The 16746-nt window shown below is 36.2% G+C and overlaps 2 protein-coding genes across 3 annotated transcripts in view; both read right to left on the bottom strand.

Annotated features, from left to right (window-relative positions):
• Positions 1–554: 554 nt before the first annotated feature.
• Positions 555–9954, bottom strand: LOC109085822 (CYFIP-related Rac1 interactor A-like). Of its 2 annotated transcripts, XM_042747302.1 has the most exons (12): positions 9867–9954; positions 8242–8295; positions 4618–4697; positions 3258–3379; positions 3031–3136; positions 2785–2921; positions 2588–2665; positions 2378–2494; positions 2067–2146; positions 1491–1617; positions 1319–1389; positions 555–1226 (listed from the first exon to the last, which is right to left on the bottom strand). In XM_042747302.1, the coding sequence occupies exons 3-12, from the start codon at positions 4688–4690 to the stop codon at positions 1163–1165; spliced, it is 975 nt and encodes a 324-aa protein (XP_042603236.1). In that variant the 5' UTR covers positions 4691–4697; positions 8242–8295; positions 9867–9954; the 3' UTR covers positions 555–1162. The 2 variants fall into 2 exon arrangements, with proteins under 2 accessions (XP_042603236.1, XP_042603237.1); XM_042747303.1 differs by lacking the exons at positions 4618–4697; positions 9867–9954 and adding an exon at positions 5155–5235.
• LOC109047170 (F-box only protein 16-like) overlaps positions 8242–16746 on the bottom strand; it is a 23168-nt gene continuing 14663 nt past the window's right edge. Inside the window, 1 exon segment of the mRNA XM_042747301.1 lies at positions 8242–8295. The gene's annotated coding sequence lies outside the window, so the exon portion shown is untranslated.

Raw genomic sequence — 16746 nt, 5'->3', positions numbered from 1 at the left:
AGTCCTTAGCCATCTTCAAGAATCGGCTTAAAACACATCTCTTCCATCTTTATTTGACCCTCTAACTTTTTCACTCACTATTCTAATTCTATTAAATAATAATAATAATAATATATATAACTACCTTTCTAATCTTTTTGTATTCTATCTATTTTCTTTTCATTTATTATACAATTATAAAAAAAAGACCTCTAACACTAGCTTGCTCTATTCTTTTTCTATTCTATCTGTTTTCTTTTTAGTTTATTATATTATTTAAAAGCCCTTGCTACGTATACTGTGTTTAGGCTAACTGAGACTTGTTATAGCACTTATATATCATTGCTCTTTTGTTGTTTTTGATTGCTTCCATTGTCCTCATTTGTAAGTCGCTTTGGATAAAAGCGTCTGCTAAATGACTAAATGTAATGTAATGTAATGTAAATGTACATTAAAAGTGTAAAAACCCACACATTTCTAACCTTACCTGATTTATTACTGCAGGACTTCAAATTAGTGCCAAAATATTTTTTTTTCTATCTTGGAGAAGATTAATCACAACTATAAATCAAAAATATAATTAAAATGTCAATTTTATTTCAGATTTTAAAGCTGTATTGATGAGTATCGAATGTGTTAGAAACAAAGAGGCGCAAAGACATAAAGAACACACGTCACATAAAAAACTAAAATAAAAGCTGATATCGCCACTCTCAGCCAAACCACAGATTCAGAAAAAAATTGAAAAAGAAAAAAATTGGTTACATCACATTATGATATTTTTATAAACCGTCTTTTCTCATCATTACAAAATACAAAAGCACAACCATCCCACGCTTTACTCATTCAATATTGACTACACTTTAGCCAATAGGATTTCACTGTAACTCACAACCAATGCATAAGCCCCTTTGGTTACCATGATCATGGTTATTCATTTGAAAGCAAAATTGTAAATTTATTTTTCATGAATTTTCATAAGGCTGCTTGGTTTTTATTAATTTGTGCTTCTGTCAACAGTATAGGCAATTTGTTTAGAATAAAGGTCTGCTTTCTTTACATTGCAGTAACTTGGAGGGAATGATTATGTAAATACACCCAAGTATTAACATCAAGTCCTTAAATAAATGTAAACATATACATCTTTTGAGGTCAGAATATTGACCCACTTCACTTAAAACCATTACTGTAGCATTGTTCTGATATTTTTTGGAGTGGACTCATCATTCAGGTGTTTTGTGGTGAACCTTTGGAGGAAAAAAAAAAGATTATATGATTTATGAAACTCATTACACAAGCTATAGCATCTTTTTTTTTAAGAACAGAAAAGAAAACTTACTTGAGGGCATTAAGGAGACCTTCAACATTATCTGCAGGCTGATCTTTTAAGACTTTAATGCATCCTTTCATCTAAAGAAAGTGTGTATATCACATTATGGGGAACAAAGTAATTTTAAACTCATTCAAAAAAGTTTTGGTTGATTGAGAAAATATGAGAAATGTAGCCTTACATCGATTTTTGAGGATTTGTTGAAGGCACCGTTTGGATGCACATGATCGTAGAGGATAATAACTCCCACCATCACCCTCATACAAAACAGAAGTGTGTCTTCACTGTTGAATCGACTTGTGTATTCTCTGTTAGCAGAGGTAAAAGACTGAGCATAATGACATAATGATACACTTCAATACAGGCACTTCACAGTCATCAATGATTAGTCGATCAAAAAAGCATACTTGACTGTTAAACAATCAAGTGTACAAATGTCGCCAGAAAGTCAAAACCATTCTGAAATTTCGGTTAGTTTAGCCCCCATGGGAAAGTCCCATAGAAAACCGTTATTATGCAAAGACTCACACTAGTGGTTTCCTTCAGCGGACAGTCTGATGTAATCAGCAAGTTATTATTGTACACAAGAATGCCCAAATAGCAATGTCTAGCCATTAAAATATTTGAGCATTTTAAAAATCAAAACTATAACATTTCAGAACAGATTTCCCATGATTTTTTTTGAAGGCATCTGTTAAGGCATACATGAAGTGATATATTGATTAAAGCAGCAATAGGAAACAGCCCGAGTACTTACGGTGTCTCTAGCATGACCTTGCATACACTTGCCATAGTGCTCAGGCAGTCTGTGGTGTTCTCAAGAGGTAATGTCTTATTCTACAGAGAAAGAATTAAAGGAATAAATCACTCGAAAATTACAATGCATGCAGCCTATTGATTATCATACACTAGCATTCAAAAGTTTGGGACTTCTGAACTAATTTAGTGCATCTGTGCTGAAAAAAAAAAAAAAAAATGCTATCCCCAAACTTTTGATCATTAAGTATTCTACAGTATTTCTGATGGGAATTAAAGTGCTAAAATTATGACTGTAGAAACAAGCAGTACCTCTGTCACAAAGTTTGTGGTTGCTGTGCTCAGGGTCTTCAGCATAGGTGTGGCTTCAGCATAGAACAGAGACATTCTATTTGCCATTTCATTATTGACCTCATTTTCAATATCAAGTTGATAGAGAAACACACACACACAGGCATATGAATATAGTAATGAAAACAGCAGTGTGTACAATATTCTTTTATCTCAGGTTCCTGCACTTACATTCATGTTGTTTAATCTGTTTCGACTGATTGTTCTTCTGTAGTAGCTGAAGTCATTCTGGATAGCTGGAATCCTCATCTAAATAAATGTTTAATAAATTGATAAAGCACTGTAGCAATAAATAAATTTCCTCTTCTTTTTTAAATTCCCCTCAAATTAAAATTGGTGTGTGACAAAAGCATTGAAGCAGCTGGCACCTTCAGCTCATCAAAGCGGAGCGTGAAATGCAAAATTTCAGCAAATTGTTTCGCAAGGGCCTGCTCCCTCTCCAGGTGCTGAGTGGGAGTGTACGGCGGACACGTCAGAGACTCCAAAAGACTCTTCAGTGCTTCCTCTACATGGAAGAGAGGAAGAAAGCAGATCAGATGCAGAGCTTACATTACATTTCTTACTGATTAAGGAGAAAATATGTGGATATAGGTAATTATATATGAAAAGTGTACCAAGTTTCAATGAAAAAGCATAGAACTTCTTTAGGCGGATGACAAGGGGACACACAGAGTTCCACGCCCTCTCCTGAAGGAGCATGTCATTAGGATTCTGTATTGCCTAAAATGTCAAACAAGTCAAATGATTTATTAATCTGGCATGAGAAATATACTCCACAAAATGCCATTAAATACAACTGATTGACCCACAAAGTCAAAGCGGAACTATTAATCAGACGTACATCTCGTATTTCCTGGCCTGCCCCCTTGTAGGCTTGCAGGCCGGACAGGATGCTCTCTGACTCCTGGAGAACAGCATTCACCTGGTTCCACACCTCTCTCTCACAGTCTGTCGGTTGTGCATCTGACACAAATAAACTACATTACACACTGCCAAGCAATAGTTATTACATGCAATGCATTTCACAGCATTAGCTATAATATCAAACCAAGTATCACTTCCATTTTTCCAAATTACATCCTTTTTTCCGACAACACAATTTTTTAGTAGTGAAGTAAAGTATGAAGTCATTATTCATTTGGTCATTCTCGTTCACCACCCAACCACCACCAAATCTGACAAACAGAAATTGGCCTAACATGTCAATTTTGATCAGCACATCAACAGCTTTTGAGTTTAAAACTACATGAACTTCTTCTGGTCAAATGGTTTGCTTCAAATGTGTTAATATCATTTTTCTTCAAAATAAAAAACGCCACTTGATTTGATATTATGATATTATATGTAATGACATTCATACATTAAATTGATGCTTAAGCACCCAAATATTTTTAGGAGCAATGTATAATCACAACAAACAAATAAATGAGGTGATATTTTCATATGAAAAATCATTTTCTTTCTTTAAAACAGAGGTTCCCCGATATTCCAACATTTCATAGAGATGCTCATTTCAAAAATAAAGATTTATTGGTTATGAGTTATGGCTGAAATGCAATCAAAAAAAGCAGCAATGCAAATACTCAGGAAATGTTGAACATTTTGGGTAAAGCTCTCTTTAAAGTTTCTAGACAAAAGAAACACAAACAAAATCCGAAGTTTAACGTAATATAACAGGTTTTGAGTATAAGGTCACACAGGATTTCAAAGTTTACCGAATAAGTATACAGAGGTAAAGGATTGAAAGAGCTGAGATTTCAGAATGAGACAAACAGAGATTAGAAAAATATCACAGAACAAGCAGAATCTGCAAAGAGTAAGGAGATCATTTTCAGAGAAAGTATCATGCTACAGTACATAGACATACATAGCCATATTGGATATGTGGTTAGTCACAAATCCTGATTGGCAAGTCATGCACATTTGCCAACAACAAATCAGATTCAGATTCAGTTTTTTTAGATTTAAATATCTTTGTATTTGCAATTTGAGTTCTTAGAATTAAAGACAGATAAAATATCCTAACTACTTGCCCGATCAAACTCATTTGCACAAAGCATTTGCATATGCAAAAGCATTGTGAAACTCTGCTTTGCTGTTGCGTTGTGACGAGTAGATTTGCAAGGACAATTCTGACAATGGCAAAATGTTAGTAGCCGGAAAAAGTGACAGACACCAAGCCAGGCAAAAGCTGTGCTCACTTTCAAAGTCAAGGAAAAAGTTTGGCCCCTGATCAAGCTCTGTGCAAGTGAGCACTTTTAACAGATTCCCCATGTGGTTTCTGAAACAGAAAAGCAAGAAGAGAAAGAGAGGAAAAAGGTAGAAAGACAAAGAGAAAAGAGAAAGGTGTTGAACGTCAAAGACAATAAAATCACAGGATGTCACACTGAGCGTTAAAGAGTGATTCTGCAAAGTCTCATGCTCCTACACACAGAATTCCCTCAACTTCTCATGGTGAACATGGAAATTATTCCATATTGAATCTGAACTGTTTTTGCTTTTCCCTTTTACTTTACATCAGAACTTTTCTTCTAGTTAATTCTCAGTACACACTTTAGACAAAGCGTCAGCTCTGGACAGCAGGAAGCATAAACTTTCACCACAAGAAAGCAACGAGGGAAAACGGTCTTATAAGAGCTTTGAGACTGTCAGTCCAGCTCCTCCTGCCACTGCTGGGGAATAAACAGCTGGTTATAGAGTCTCGCCAACCCCAGACTCCACCTATTCTCAAAACTTACTTTCAAAGTCCAGGAAAAAATGTGGATAGTTCTCTATTTCCCTTGTAAGGACTTTTAGAAGATTACCCATTCCAGCGAAACCTAATCAAGATATAATGATAAAAAACAACTGCATGAAATAAAATGAAGAAACCTAAAATCACCAATAAAATGACTTCATTACAAGTATAGCAAAAATGATGAGAGCTGCAATTAGAACTGTAATATAATACTGTTTAACACTGATGTTCTAAAGAATCTAAGCAATATAAATTGGCACATAACTAGCAGATAAAAATAATATGTTGGTAGTCTGAACTACTCTGAAAACAGCAAAACACATATAGCCCATAAGAGATACCGGTTTTCTTCTTTGTAGGTCAGTTTTACTTAGCCCTTCTCATATGTATTCACAGCCAGAGGATAAATTTAAAATAGCTGAAATGCTCTGATATGCTGATATGATATTTCAAATGAGATTATAACAGCTGTTTTAAAACACTTTAATGAGTATAGTTACTGATGTTTATTTTTACCAACCGGCTTTGCCAAATAATCAATAAAGTTATAACTGCACTCAATCATAGTAATGTATTGGAAACTGATTGAATTGTTTGATCACTGAGTGCGTTTAAATGCACATTCTTAAACAGACTGAACCCATTTATATTTTTAATATGTCGACAATGCCTTTTCCGGTGTAAATTCATAAACAGCTTAAGCATAAACTGATCAACATAGCTAGATTTTTGTCCATCACCCCGATTTTGTCTAGCATGTGAACACCTGTGTAATATATGAGAGGAAGCACATCTAACCACAGCAAATGTTTTACAGTAGGGGTAATATAGAGGAAATATATTGCAAGCTCCCACTCTTTCTTGACCCAAGACATTGAATAAAAAATATGTTCTCATCTCATGCAGCCACAGGACAAGTGATAGTCTTAGGAACTTCAAATATGAGAAGAAAATTAGTCTGTGCAAATCTCCCCTGACATTCTGGAATACTCTGAGGTTTTTAATGGTTTATTTAACAGTTTGGATTTCTTTAACTTAACATAACAAATGGAACACTCCCGAGTAGAATACATGAATTTTGATGTAATCACCACCAGGAAATAAACAGATTTTTAATAAAGTTTTGCAAACGTAGTTTACTTGCATTGCTGGGTTACTGATTTGCATGTAAACTGGTAAAACAGGTTGTTTTAATAAACAGATTTTTGGTAGTTATCAGTGTATATAAATGCGTGCATGTAAATGTGCCCATTGTTGTTGGCTAATTGATGCAAACTCATGCGGCAGATAGGCTAAAGAGGAGGGACTATTTTATTTTGTTAAAAATAATCATGTGCATGCATATATTAATAATAATAAACTGCATATTCTACACAAAAATAGCCAAATTTTGATTTCATGGTGACTTTAAAATACATACAGTGCATGTGACTCTTCACTGCTCCAGCAGAGGGAGCAAGTGCACACTATAATAATAGCATCATCATCATCTGGCATTAGCTTCTAACAGCAGATGAACAGAAGTGGTAACAAATTTAATAGGTCACCCAAAAAAATAAATATAAAATCAAATCAAACAGAATAAAAACAGCGACCTCAAGGTTACATCCAAAAGTCAGTTTTATTCCTCCAGATGCTCCTATGTGCAAGAGGATGTGAAGACAATACCGTTTCTGCTGTATGTGGTTAACCGCCACACACGAGTGCAGGCGATTCAAACGAGCTTCCTGTCAAACATAAAGTGCTCCAACCATCGGAACAACTGCACTTGCAAAAGCATGAGAAACTGTCACTCTGGTGTCTGTGAAACAAAGTGGGCACAGAACATTCAGCCCATTTCTAAGCCGTGTCTGTGTGAGCATGCATGTGTGTGTCCTTCACTATGAACTCTATTCATTATACAGAGTGAATCATCACAGCACGACATGCACAAATCTAGCACACTGCCCACATATTACATATAAAAACCCATTACAAATGCATCTCAAAACACATGCGCACACACAGGCCTTGACCTGCATTGGTAATGGGGTGACTTTATGGTGTAAAAATGCTGGAGGGGCCTTGGTAATGTGTTTGTGCAGTGTAATGAAAACCTTGTTCCTTGACAAAACCTTCACAAGTGCTCTTACATGGTTTAGAGAGCTAGTATTAAAAAAAAAAAGGTGAAGAGGGGTGCAAGTGGTTGTTTTAAACCAGAGTAACCAGGAAAGTTGGTGAGGCAGTGTCACACAAAACTTTCTGTTTAAAGAAACTAGAGTAAGACCAAACAGACTAATTTTAATAATGATATTAGTACTAGCTGTATGTGTTTTATGGTGGAGCCCATTGATATCCATTGTATGGACATAACATTTTTAAAAAAAAGTTATGTTCTGCAAAACAGAGGAATTAATATAGGTTTGGAATAACAAGCTGACCAAATGTTTATTTTTGGTTGAAGTTCAGCCCTGCACTGGACATACTGTACATATATTACTGTTAAGACCCCCATGGCTACTGGAATTAGATAAAATCAAAAGCTTCTGTGCTTCACAATTAAACCATGTATGCTGCAATTACAGGCTATGTGAGCCAAATAATAATCCACTTTATCCGTGGCTGAAAAGACCTCTGTTAGCCTCTGCCTGCTGAGCAGCTCATAAACAGAGCAGTAAATGAACTTTTGCATCTCGGCTGGGCTTAAACAGAGATTGTTCTTGCTCAGGTCTTGCATACAGCCGCAATATTTACAACTTCACAAATTACTGGTTTATTCACTTCCTAATGGGGTTCCCACAGTGACCGTGTTTGTGTTTATCAAATCCTCATGTTACGAGAGGCACTGGCCCACACTACAACACTTCCTGCTTTGTGGAGGCTGAACACCACAGCGCTCATTCAGAGTTTACAGCAGTTGTGTTTATTGTAATAATGTCTGGCTGTGTTTCTAAGCTCATTTGCTTACACAAAAAGGAAATGCTACATACTGTTCAAGAGGAGCAGAGTTAATTGAACCTATGCTGACACTGCAAACAAGCCTAATCGAAATGAGTGATGTAACTTTAAATCTGATATTGCCATAATCTACAGGATGCCTCAGTGTTACCTTTTCTGGAGGAGAACGTATGCTTCCTTTTAGATCATCCACTTGTCCTTGATTCTGAAAAATAGAACACAGAGCAGCAAATCAGCCAAGTTGTGTTTAATGAAAAAAAAATCAAACCAATTGATTGGCATAAAATGTAAACTGTATGTTACACTGCAGTTGAGCTGCGCCAAAGATCATTCTCATTATGAAGGTGTTTATACTGGGATCTATTATTGCTGCGCCACTTCTTTTGCAACGTTATGTAGCACAGCAGGAATAAATACTACAGTTATGCCGTCAAAACTACTCTACAGTTCTACAGCCAAATTTAACATACTGTAAATACATACAGGGCTTAATACATGCATATTATCTCCATATTGAGATATTAAGTGGTTAATGTGTTTTTTTTATATTATTCTGATAACATTAAACACTTTAATATATTATATATCAAATATATTACAAAAAATAATATTATAAAATTTCACATGGTTTAATATGTGAACAGAATAACAGAAAACAAAAACAATTTTCTGTATGACTGTAAAATATAAATTTTTAAATGTGCACTTTACAGGTATAATTATAAAAGTAGATATATAATTTTATTTAAAATAAAAATAATAATAAAAAATAATTGAATTGTTTACCTTTTATACTCAAGATATATATATATATATATATATATATATATATATATATATATAAAAATCTTGTTTACATTATTTATCCCGGTAATTTTTTTCATACAAATATATATGATGACAACAACTGGCAATACTTAAATACCTGTTTAAGTAACCAGTTTTGTGAATAATTTGTTTACAAAAAAAAAAAAAAGCCAGTAACAACAATATACCGAGCAAGACTGTATCAGCTTTTGTTGTGGAAACATGCCAGTCACTTCAACAAAAATTGCAATCTGAGCTATATACTTTCAAAAATAGGTTTCGAATAATATTTTGTTTGTCTTTATGCCACTATTTTACCCCATATAATATACAGTAATTACTAATGAATATAAACAATGACATAGTAATCAGTCTATTCAATGTATTTCATCATGGATCGCTCACTATCAGATTTAAAATGCACTTCACAGCTGTTTCATGTTAACTGGGGTATTAAATATCTAGAGACATTCCAGCTAAATGCAACTAATGGCAACCCAAAAACACTCTAGAGGGCAGGAAGCAGCAGATACACTTTCTCTAAAGAGGCTCACATGCACATGACAGCAATACATAGCTACTGTTTCTACAGCACTTTTCTGCATAGTATAGCCTTCGTTGGTTAATTAAAATAAGTCTTTTAACACATCATAGAAAAGTGCTTACGTCTTTAACCATATGGGAAAGGAAAAACATTCAAACAACAAACACTAGGCATTCATGCAAAGAATGATCATGACGAAAGCAAAAAACTTGTCACACAAGTTGTGAAACACCCTTAAACTGCCAAATTAACAATCCATTTGTCAAGGAAAAAGGAAGCTGTCTTCATGATAAAAGTCATCCACAAAGCAGCTCTCTATTGAGCTCCGCTGACAAAAGACGAGCTGATATCAACATGTGTTGACCTTTTTTCCCCAGAGAGGCTTGAAATGAGCTTTCCCCTTTTCAGCACACAGTGATACTCACAGTCACACTCTCACCAGACGCCGATTCCTTCTAGATTTCCTTCTGAAGATTAAGATCAGCGATCCCAATTAATACATCGGCCTCTTCTGCCCTAATGCATTGCAACAGTGTTGCAAAGCCAAACCTTCTAACAGAGAGAGAGAGATATAAAGAACTGCCTCCCTCTGGCTCGAATCCCATCTGTCAGTGTGCATAGTGCTCAAACCCCCCTCCCCCCCTCCCCAAACCTGAGGAAAGGGCATGAACAGACCCCACAGGGACTTTGCCATGGAGTCACAAGCCCTTATATGGGCATACGGCTGCTCGACGCATGAGCCGGATGAGTGGTCTTCCCTTCCCTCCTCCGTCTCTGCACCTTTCCCTCACTAAAGAAGTCATCACTGTATGCCTGTCTTCTCCATGCTCTGCAAAACCAGTGGAATTTCTGAATGAAAAACAGCATGTTAGATAAATTCTACAGCGCTTTCGAATCAGCTGAAGTATTTCGGTAGGATCTTCTTAAGCATGTGTTGATCTGGGCCAAAATAGCATGAGGATATTTTATCTGTTGTATTTCCCTCTCAGCAGGTCCAGGTATTGGAATCAGGAAAAGAGAATTCCTAGAGAATAAACATGTTTTTCAGAACTTGCAGTGGAATTTTCCAGTGACCCCAATAACACAAGCTGCTCTATGCTGAATAGCAGTTATCATTTGAGATTAAACTGAAAGGATGAAGCAGGCAGAGTGCCGGCTTTCAGATTATCTGCGTTTAAATGGAATATTTCCGCTCAGTTATTGAAATATGAGAATCTCTGCAACATGCAAAAATCCAAAGCTTGTGGTAACTGAAATAAGAAACAGTGATAAAACATTTTTCGAAAAGCTGGGCTGCTACACACATGCATACATCTGCCAGGATGACAACATCTCCATGACAACTCGGGGGTTATTGCACAGTGAAGCACATTTGAGTAACAGCTTTCCTCTGAGGCAACGGCAGTATGGATGATGAACACTATGTCCTGACCTAGAATTAAGGAGGGAGTGGAGTCTGCAGAGAAGTCGCGTCATTTTTGGCTGAACCTAGCATGAAAGGTTTTAAGATGATCAAAACTAGATCACATTTTTGGATAAGTACATCATAAAATTACATCACATGCTTGGCATTAGTTTTTAGAAAGCAAAAGTTTCCTCATTTACACAGGAAAAGGAGTTTAAAGACTAGGCTATATGAAATCATAACTGCAGTTTGTGGTTTTTCATCTACGTCTATTAGCTTTAAGGTTTTCTATGTAGTACGATAATCTCATTCAGCAGATATAGGCTAAACAGATATCTAAAATCTTCAGGAAAATAGGCTAGGTCAAAAATAGTGATGACTCATTCAACACCAGACCATAATTTAATCATGTTTATCCCAGTGTTACTGTTTCAAAGCTTCAAAATATGAACAAATACCTTATTAGCATATAAATGATGGTAAAATAACACTGGTTTATCTTTTCAGACACTAGAGTTGTGTAAGGAAAGCACACAGTTTCAAAAGACCTTTAAAATGAGCCAGTTCAGTTCAAATATTTTGTTTTAAACAATCGAGCTCAGATACAAACTCCAAATTAGTCTGAGGAAGAGCTGAGCCCATTTTTTAAAAGCATTAGTCTCTGACCAGCTGCTAACCTCCAGGACAAAACTGTCTGACTGCGAGAGGCAGATGGGCTCTTCAAACGACCCAGGCCAAATGACCGACAGCATGAAATATTCAAGCAAACAACTCCCAGTTCCCATTCTCACTTGGGTGGCACACATAGCAGTGTAACTACAAGTACACAAGTATGATTAGTTTAATGGTGTCACAGCAATCATACCAGTGCAAGAACATAACATGAACGTTGACAAACTGTGGCTGCTGGCTAAAACACAGATTACTTAAATTGATCATTCCACTTCGGTTTAGCAGAACAGTCAGAAGCAATTGTGGGGAAACAGATGGTGATCTTTCCCAATGTCCACATTATGAAATTGTAGCACCTCTAGACAGTGACAGGCCTTTTAGATGATGACATCACCATGGGTCTAAAAGATCTGCTTGTAATCATGAGGCAATGTTTAATTTACTTCTATATATTCGGGGATATGGTTCACTTGATTTAAGATAAATGGAAAAATGCAAAGCTGCTCAGAATTATCATCATGCAGTACTATATTAAAGCAGGAAAAGGTGTTTTTCGGGTATCAATTTCAGATATCCATTCTGCACATTATTAGAGCCACGGCAAAGTGTTTTAACCCAGACATAAAGGCAACACATCAGCCATTCAAGAAGCTCTTAAAAGCCACTCCCCGCAGTTCATCCAGAGGTTAAGATGCATGAAGAGTCAACGAAGTGTAAAACTTTAACACCACCATGGAAAACCAATAGAGATGGACAAAAAAGCTGAAGAAAACTCGGGGAAATACAACGTGTTCAGTTAGGGCTGCTTGATTAATCAAATGTGATTGTCATGCACATCTTGTCAGTAAAGCCAGTTCTGTACTACGGCTCTGTGTAGAAAATGCTGCTCCATCTGAAAGCACGTGAAAATACCACATTTAATTACATGTTTTGACTCCAAACTAACTTTACAATGTCAGCTGAGTGTTTGAAATAAATCCTTCTGTGAGAATGTAGCTTCTTAAGCAGAATAAGGCACGCAATATTTCATAGAATTCTAAGCAGTGATGTTGATTAGCATTGCATTATATATATATACTTTATTATTATGAAAATTATGATAATAAGAACTCAGATAAACCATATATTGCCGTAGTTGTGTGTTTATTAGTCATGTTGAATCAATGAAAGCAGTTAAATCTTCTGTTTATTCAGCAACCTATAGGGATTTCCTGGATTTCTTCTGCGGGAGATATTTGAAGTTTCAGCGCGAAAGCGCCCTCTGGCCTTAGGATAAATTTCTACATGGTTACTTAAAACAGACACCTATATACAAAATTAATTGTGCTGATATTTCTGTCATGCCCACCCCTAATTACCACTATAATGCTTATCCTTTCAACAAACCAAAATGCTGATGCAAGGTTTAGTGGTTTGGTGTCACATGTATACACACCAACATTCATTAGATAGACCATAAATCACACTTGACATTTGTACCATTTTTTGTGGAAATCAAAACAAGTTGCTCCTCTTTGTTTTATGTTTATTAGTAGAAACAGATACCAAACAGCAACATGATGCTGATTAAGACATGAAACTGATCCAGAGTCTAAATATTGTGTTACTTACTGTAAGCAATGTGTCAGCTTCACACACACACCCACACCCGTGTAATGCTACTGAATACCAGGTGAGAAAGAGAGTTTGCTCTGTGATAATATCCAAAGAGAAAAACAGAAATGAGACCTCACTGTACAATGTGTGGGAGTTCATGAGCTTTGATGCTCAGTGTGCTCTTTGACAAACACCGGAGGAGTGCAGAAAACACAGTGATAGTACACCACACAGAAAGTCTAGCCTAACCAATAACAGCATAGTAAAAACAGCCATTTCCTGTCTGTCTCCACAACAAGTCCATTTGCTGCAAGTAACTCATTACCGTACTAGTGGTTTCTGTCCATTGTGCTGTTGCTGAGATAGCATTGATAATGGAGAAAAATCACAGTACTTATTGACCTCACAAGGGGACATGTAAACATAGCCAAAGAAAAATATCAGATACTGTAACAGTTAGACAGTGAATCAGCAAAATACTCCCCATCTGAATTCATTACTTTAGCAACTTGCTCGCACAATTTCTGCAATAAAAAGGATTACACTTACGAGTAAATAATTCTTTAAAAGTAGGGCAGTACACTTAATATTGATAAATAGGATGGTGTCTGTAATTATTAAAGCATAATTATTAAGCATGCCATTTAGATATGAAGTCTGCATGTTTTTCATGTCTCTGTGTGAATGAGTGGCATTTTATCCTATACACAAACTCAGGTCTTGACGACTCGCTGTCAAAAGTTATTAAAACTTTACTCATTAAGGAAAAATCACACAATTTTTCTTCCATATTTTAACAAATGTTGTACAACATTTGCATGACAAAAAATAAAAGGAATCATTACTTTTTCATTTGATCACATTTTAAATGGTGCATTAAACTGTTAATATTTTATGCCTTCAGTTGATTACCATCATTTTGATAATACATTTTTTTAAACTCACAGGGCCCCAATGTAATGTAGAAATTCTAAAAAAAAATACTAAATTGTTCAAGTTTTATGAATTCAATTGATTAGACTTGCTTTTTGATTATTATAATTTAATTAAACCATTAACCCAGAAAAATTAAAATGTAAACATTTTGGGGGGAAAAAATTAAGATTTAATAGGGCTTCCTGTTACTCGTTGAGATGAATTCTGTGTCTTTAACTTTCCCAGCCATGTCTATTTTAGATAATTACACTACACCCTCATATTGTAGTCAGAACACCTACACATCCTCGACTCCTAAATTAAACAGCATATAATTTCACATACTGTAACCCAAATTGTATCACATTTTTAAATGATGCTTTTCAACAAATCCGCTCCATAACTGTAGTAGAATTTGTGTTTGTAGATACAACTTGATTCTAAAGCTTTCTAACTACACAGGGTGGGCTAAAGCACAATAAAATATTTAGTGCCAGCCTAGTGCAGAAAGGTCATTGAGCAGCACTCAAAGCTGCTTCTTTAATGAGCACACACCATCAGATGTGATATTCTGCATCAACAGACTAAAGCGCCTGTCATAATAAAAGGCTTTGATTTCTTCAACCAAGAGACTTGTAAAGAGCGTAAAAGGCTAAAAGGCACAAGGGCTGCTCCACCCTATATAACATAATATAGACACCACAGGGCGAGACCTCATGGTTTCATCCATTTTTAAAGACCTCTCTGTTTTGACTGTGGAGGACAGCAAACCTAAAATTGGGTTGAGAGAACTGTGCCTCCCTCGGGCTGCAGGAAATGTGACTGAGGCTTGAAGGAGGCTGGTTGATTTTTGCCCCTACATGGACATTGGTGGGCGGGCAATGTGGCAAGAGGCAGGGCGACATAAACACTGCCACAATGGCTGCCTTGCTTCCTCTGCCGTAACACTGTGCTCAATAGGGTCATGAGGGGTGGAGCAACACTTCCAAAACAACGCATCCCATTCAAAAACCACAGATGAACCTCTGGTCCTACTCCAAACAGTATGAATGTTTATAGTGTCTGAAGAAATTTAGATCATTCAGATAATGACTTCTCTTCACTTAAGTAGGAAAAACTTCATCTAGCCAACGCTCTTGGCATTTTGGATTTTTCGGCATAGGAAGAGTGTGAAAAACACAAAAAAGCCTCAGTGCGTAAACCAATGGGGGTTTGGTATTCAGAGACAGTCTTCGTAGCGTGTCATAAAGTGTGTAGGCCTCAGAGGCATACAATTCTTCTTACAGCCGGTTTATGGTCTGAATAGCACTTCTGTTCTATGATCCTGCATCTCAAAGGCACTAAAATACAAAGATTCATGTTGCAGAGTACATGGGGGGAGAGGGTCTTCACTGCCCTTCGAGCATAATTTAAGCCTGTACTGACTCTTACAAATAGGAATGCATGATTGATCAAAATAAAACCAAAAATTGCATTTTAGTACGATTATCAAATGGCTGAGGATATGGTTTAATTAAAGAAATATAAGAAAATCATGTTTCAGAGTAAAGAGTGGCACTATGTTCTTTTACACACAAGCAGCTCATGAAGTTTTCAGTGTCTTAGAGCAGCTCAGTTCACAGTAAAATGCCACACAAAATAATCTCTGCATCTACTCTTAGTTTGGGTTTTTATCATTTAGGGATAATTAATGAAAAGCACTTACAAACCAGCTGTTGTCAACCAAAATAATATGGTTTAACGTTTGAAAATAAACATATTAAGATAGTCATAGCTAAATATAAGTATTGTAATTTTACAGCTGTGCTGATGAATAGAATTATTTATGACTTTTTTATTTTACAGTAAAATATAACAATAGTAATATTTTTACTTAGTAATAAGAACAAACATTTTTAAAAAATTACAAAGAAAGGCTGTACATTTGTGACAGAATCACAAACCTTTTGAGCTCATATGTAATTGTCATGACTTTATGGTATATTGAAAAACTACTAGGGGTCGACCGATTATCGGCGCCGATATTAAGCATTTTTATTGTTATCGGCATCGGCCATTTTCAAAACCGATTTGCCGATAAAACCGTTTTATTTTGAAATGCGCGATCTGGCACTGAAACAACCACCTCAGTCAGAGCGCACCGCTCTGTGGCCTAGACTAAGCCCCGCCCATCGTCCGTCTGATTTGTTGGGAGTCACGAGCCTGGCCAATCAATACGGCTGGCGCGGCTGGAAAATGTTCCGCTCTCACACCGAAAGCACAGTCAGGAGCTGCTTGCTTCAGTGAGTGATCATCATCACACATCAATAAGTTATCTCTCGAAGGTAAGAATGCAGTAAACGTTCCTGAAGTTGCAATAAATCACTACACTGAAGTTGCAAAACACCTAAATATAATCGATTTATGATGACAAGCCCCGTTCAGTTATTATACTGTGAATTCCCGGTCAATGTCCGTCATTGCAGTGATATGCTTTAACGGATCATCCACATCAGTGCTGAGATAGTGAAACTAAAACCTACTTCTCTCACCATTCGGCCAACTTAACGTTATATTGTGAATAGATTATCAACATGAATTCATGAAAACATGAATTCACTCACGTCTGCTGCGGTTTTTTTTTTTTGTGTTGTTCACATAGCTTCACTGAACAGCGTCCATTCCGTTAGGGCTCTTAGTCAAAAAAATTGAGCATATTTGGAGAAATATTGCTTTAT

The sequence above is a fragment of the Cyprinus carpio genome, chromosome B20 (assembly GCF_018340385.1).
Source record: "Cyprinus carpio isolate SPL01 chromosome B20, ASM1834038v1, whole genome shotgun sequence".
NCBI classification, from domain to species: Eukaryota; Metazoa; Chordata; class Actinopteri; order Cypriniformes; family Cyprinidae; genus Cyprinus; species Cyprinus carpio.
This window is presented reverse-complemented; position numbering and strand designations above follow the sequence as displayed.

Excerpts from the sequence above, each read along its gene's own strand:
- LOC109085822 (XM_042747302.1), bottom strand. The coding sequence starts at position 4,690 with ATGGGGAATCTGTTAAAAGTGCTCACTTGCACAGAGCTTGATCAGGGG. Across the intron at positions 3,137-3,257 it reads CAGGCCAGGAAATACGAGAT|GCAATACAGAATCCTAATGA; the intron begins GTACGTCTGATT and ends TTGACATTTTAG. Across the intron at positions 1,227-1,318 it reads GGTCTCCTTAATGCCCTCAA|GTTCACCACAAAACACCTGA; the intron begins GTAAGTTTTCTT and ends TTTCCTCCAAAG.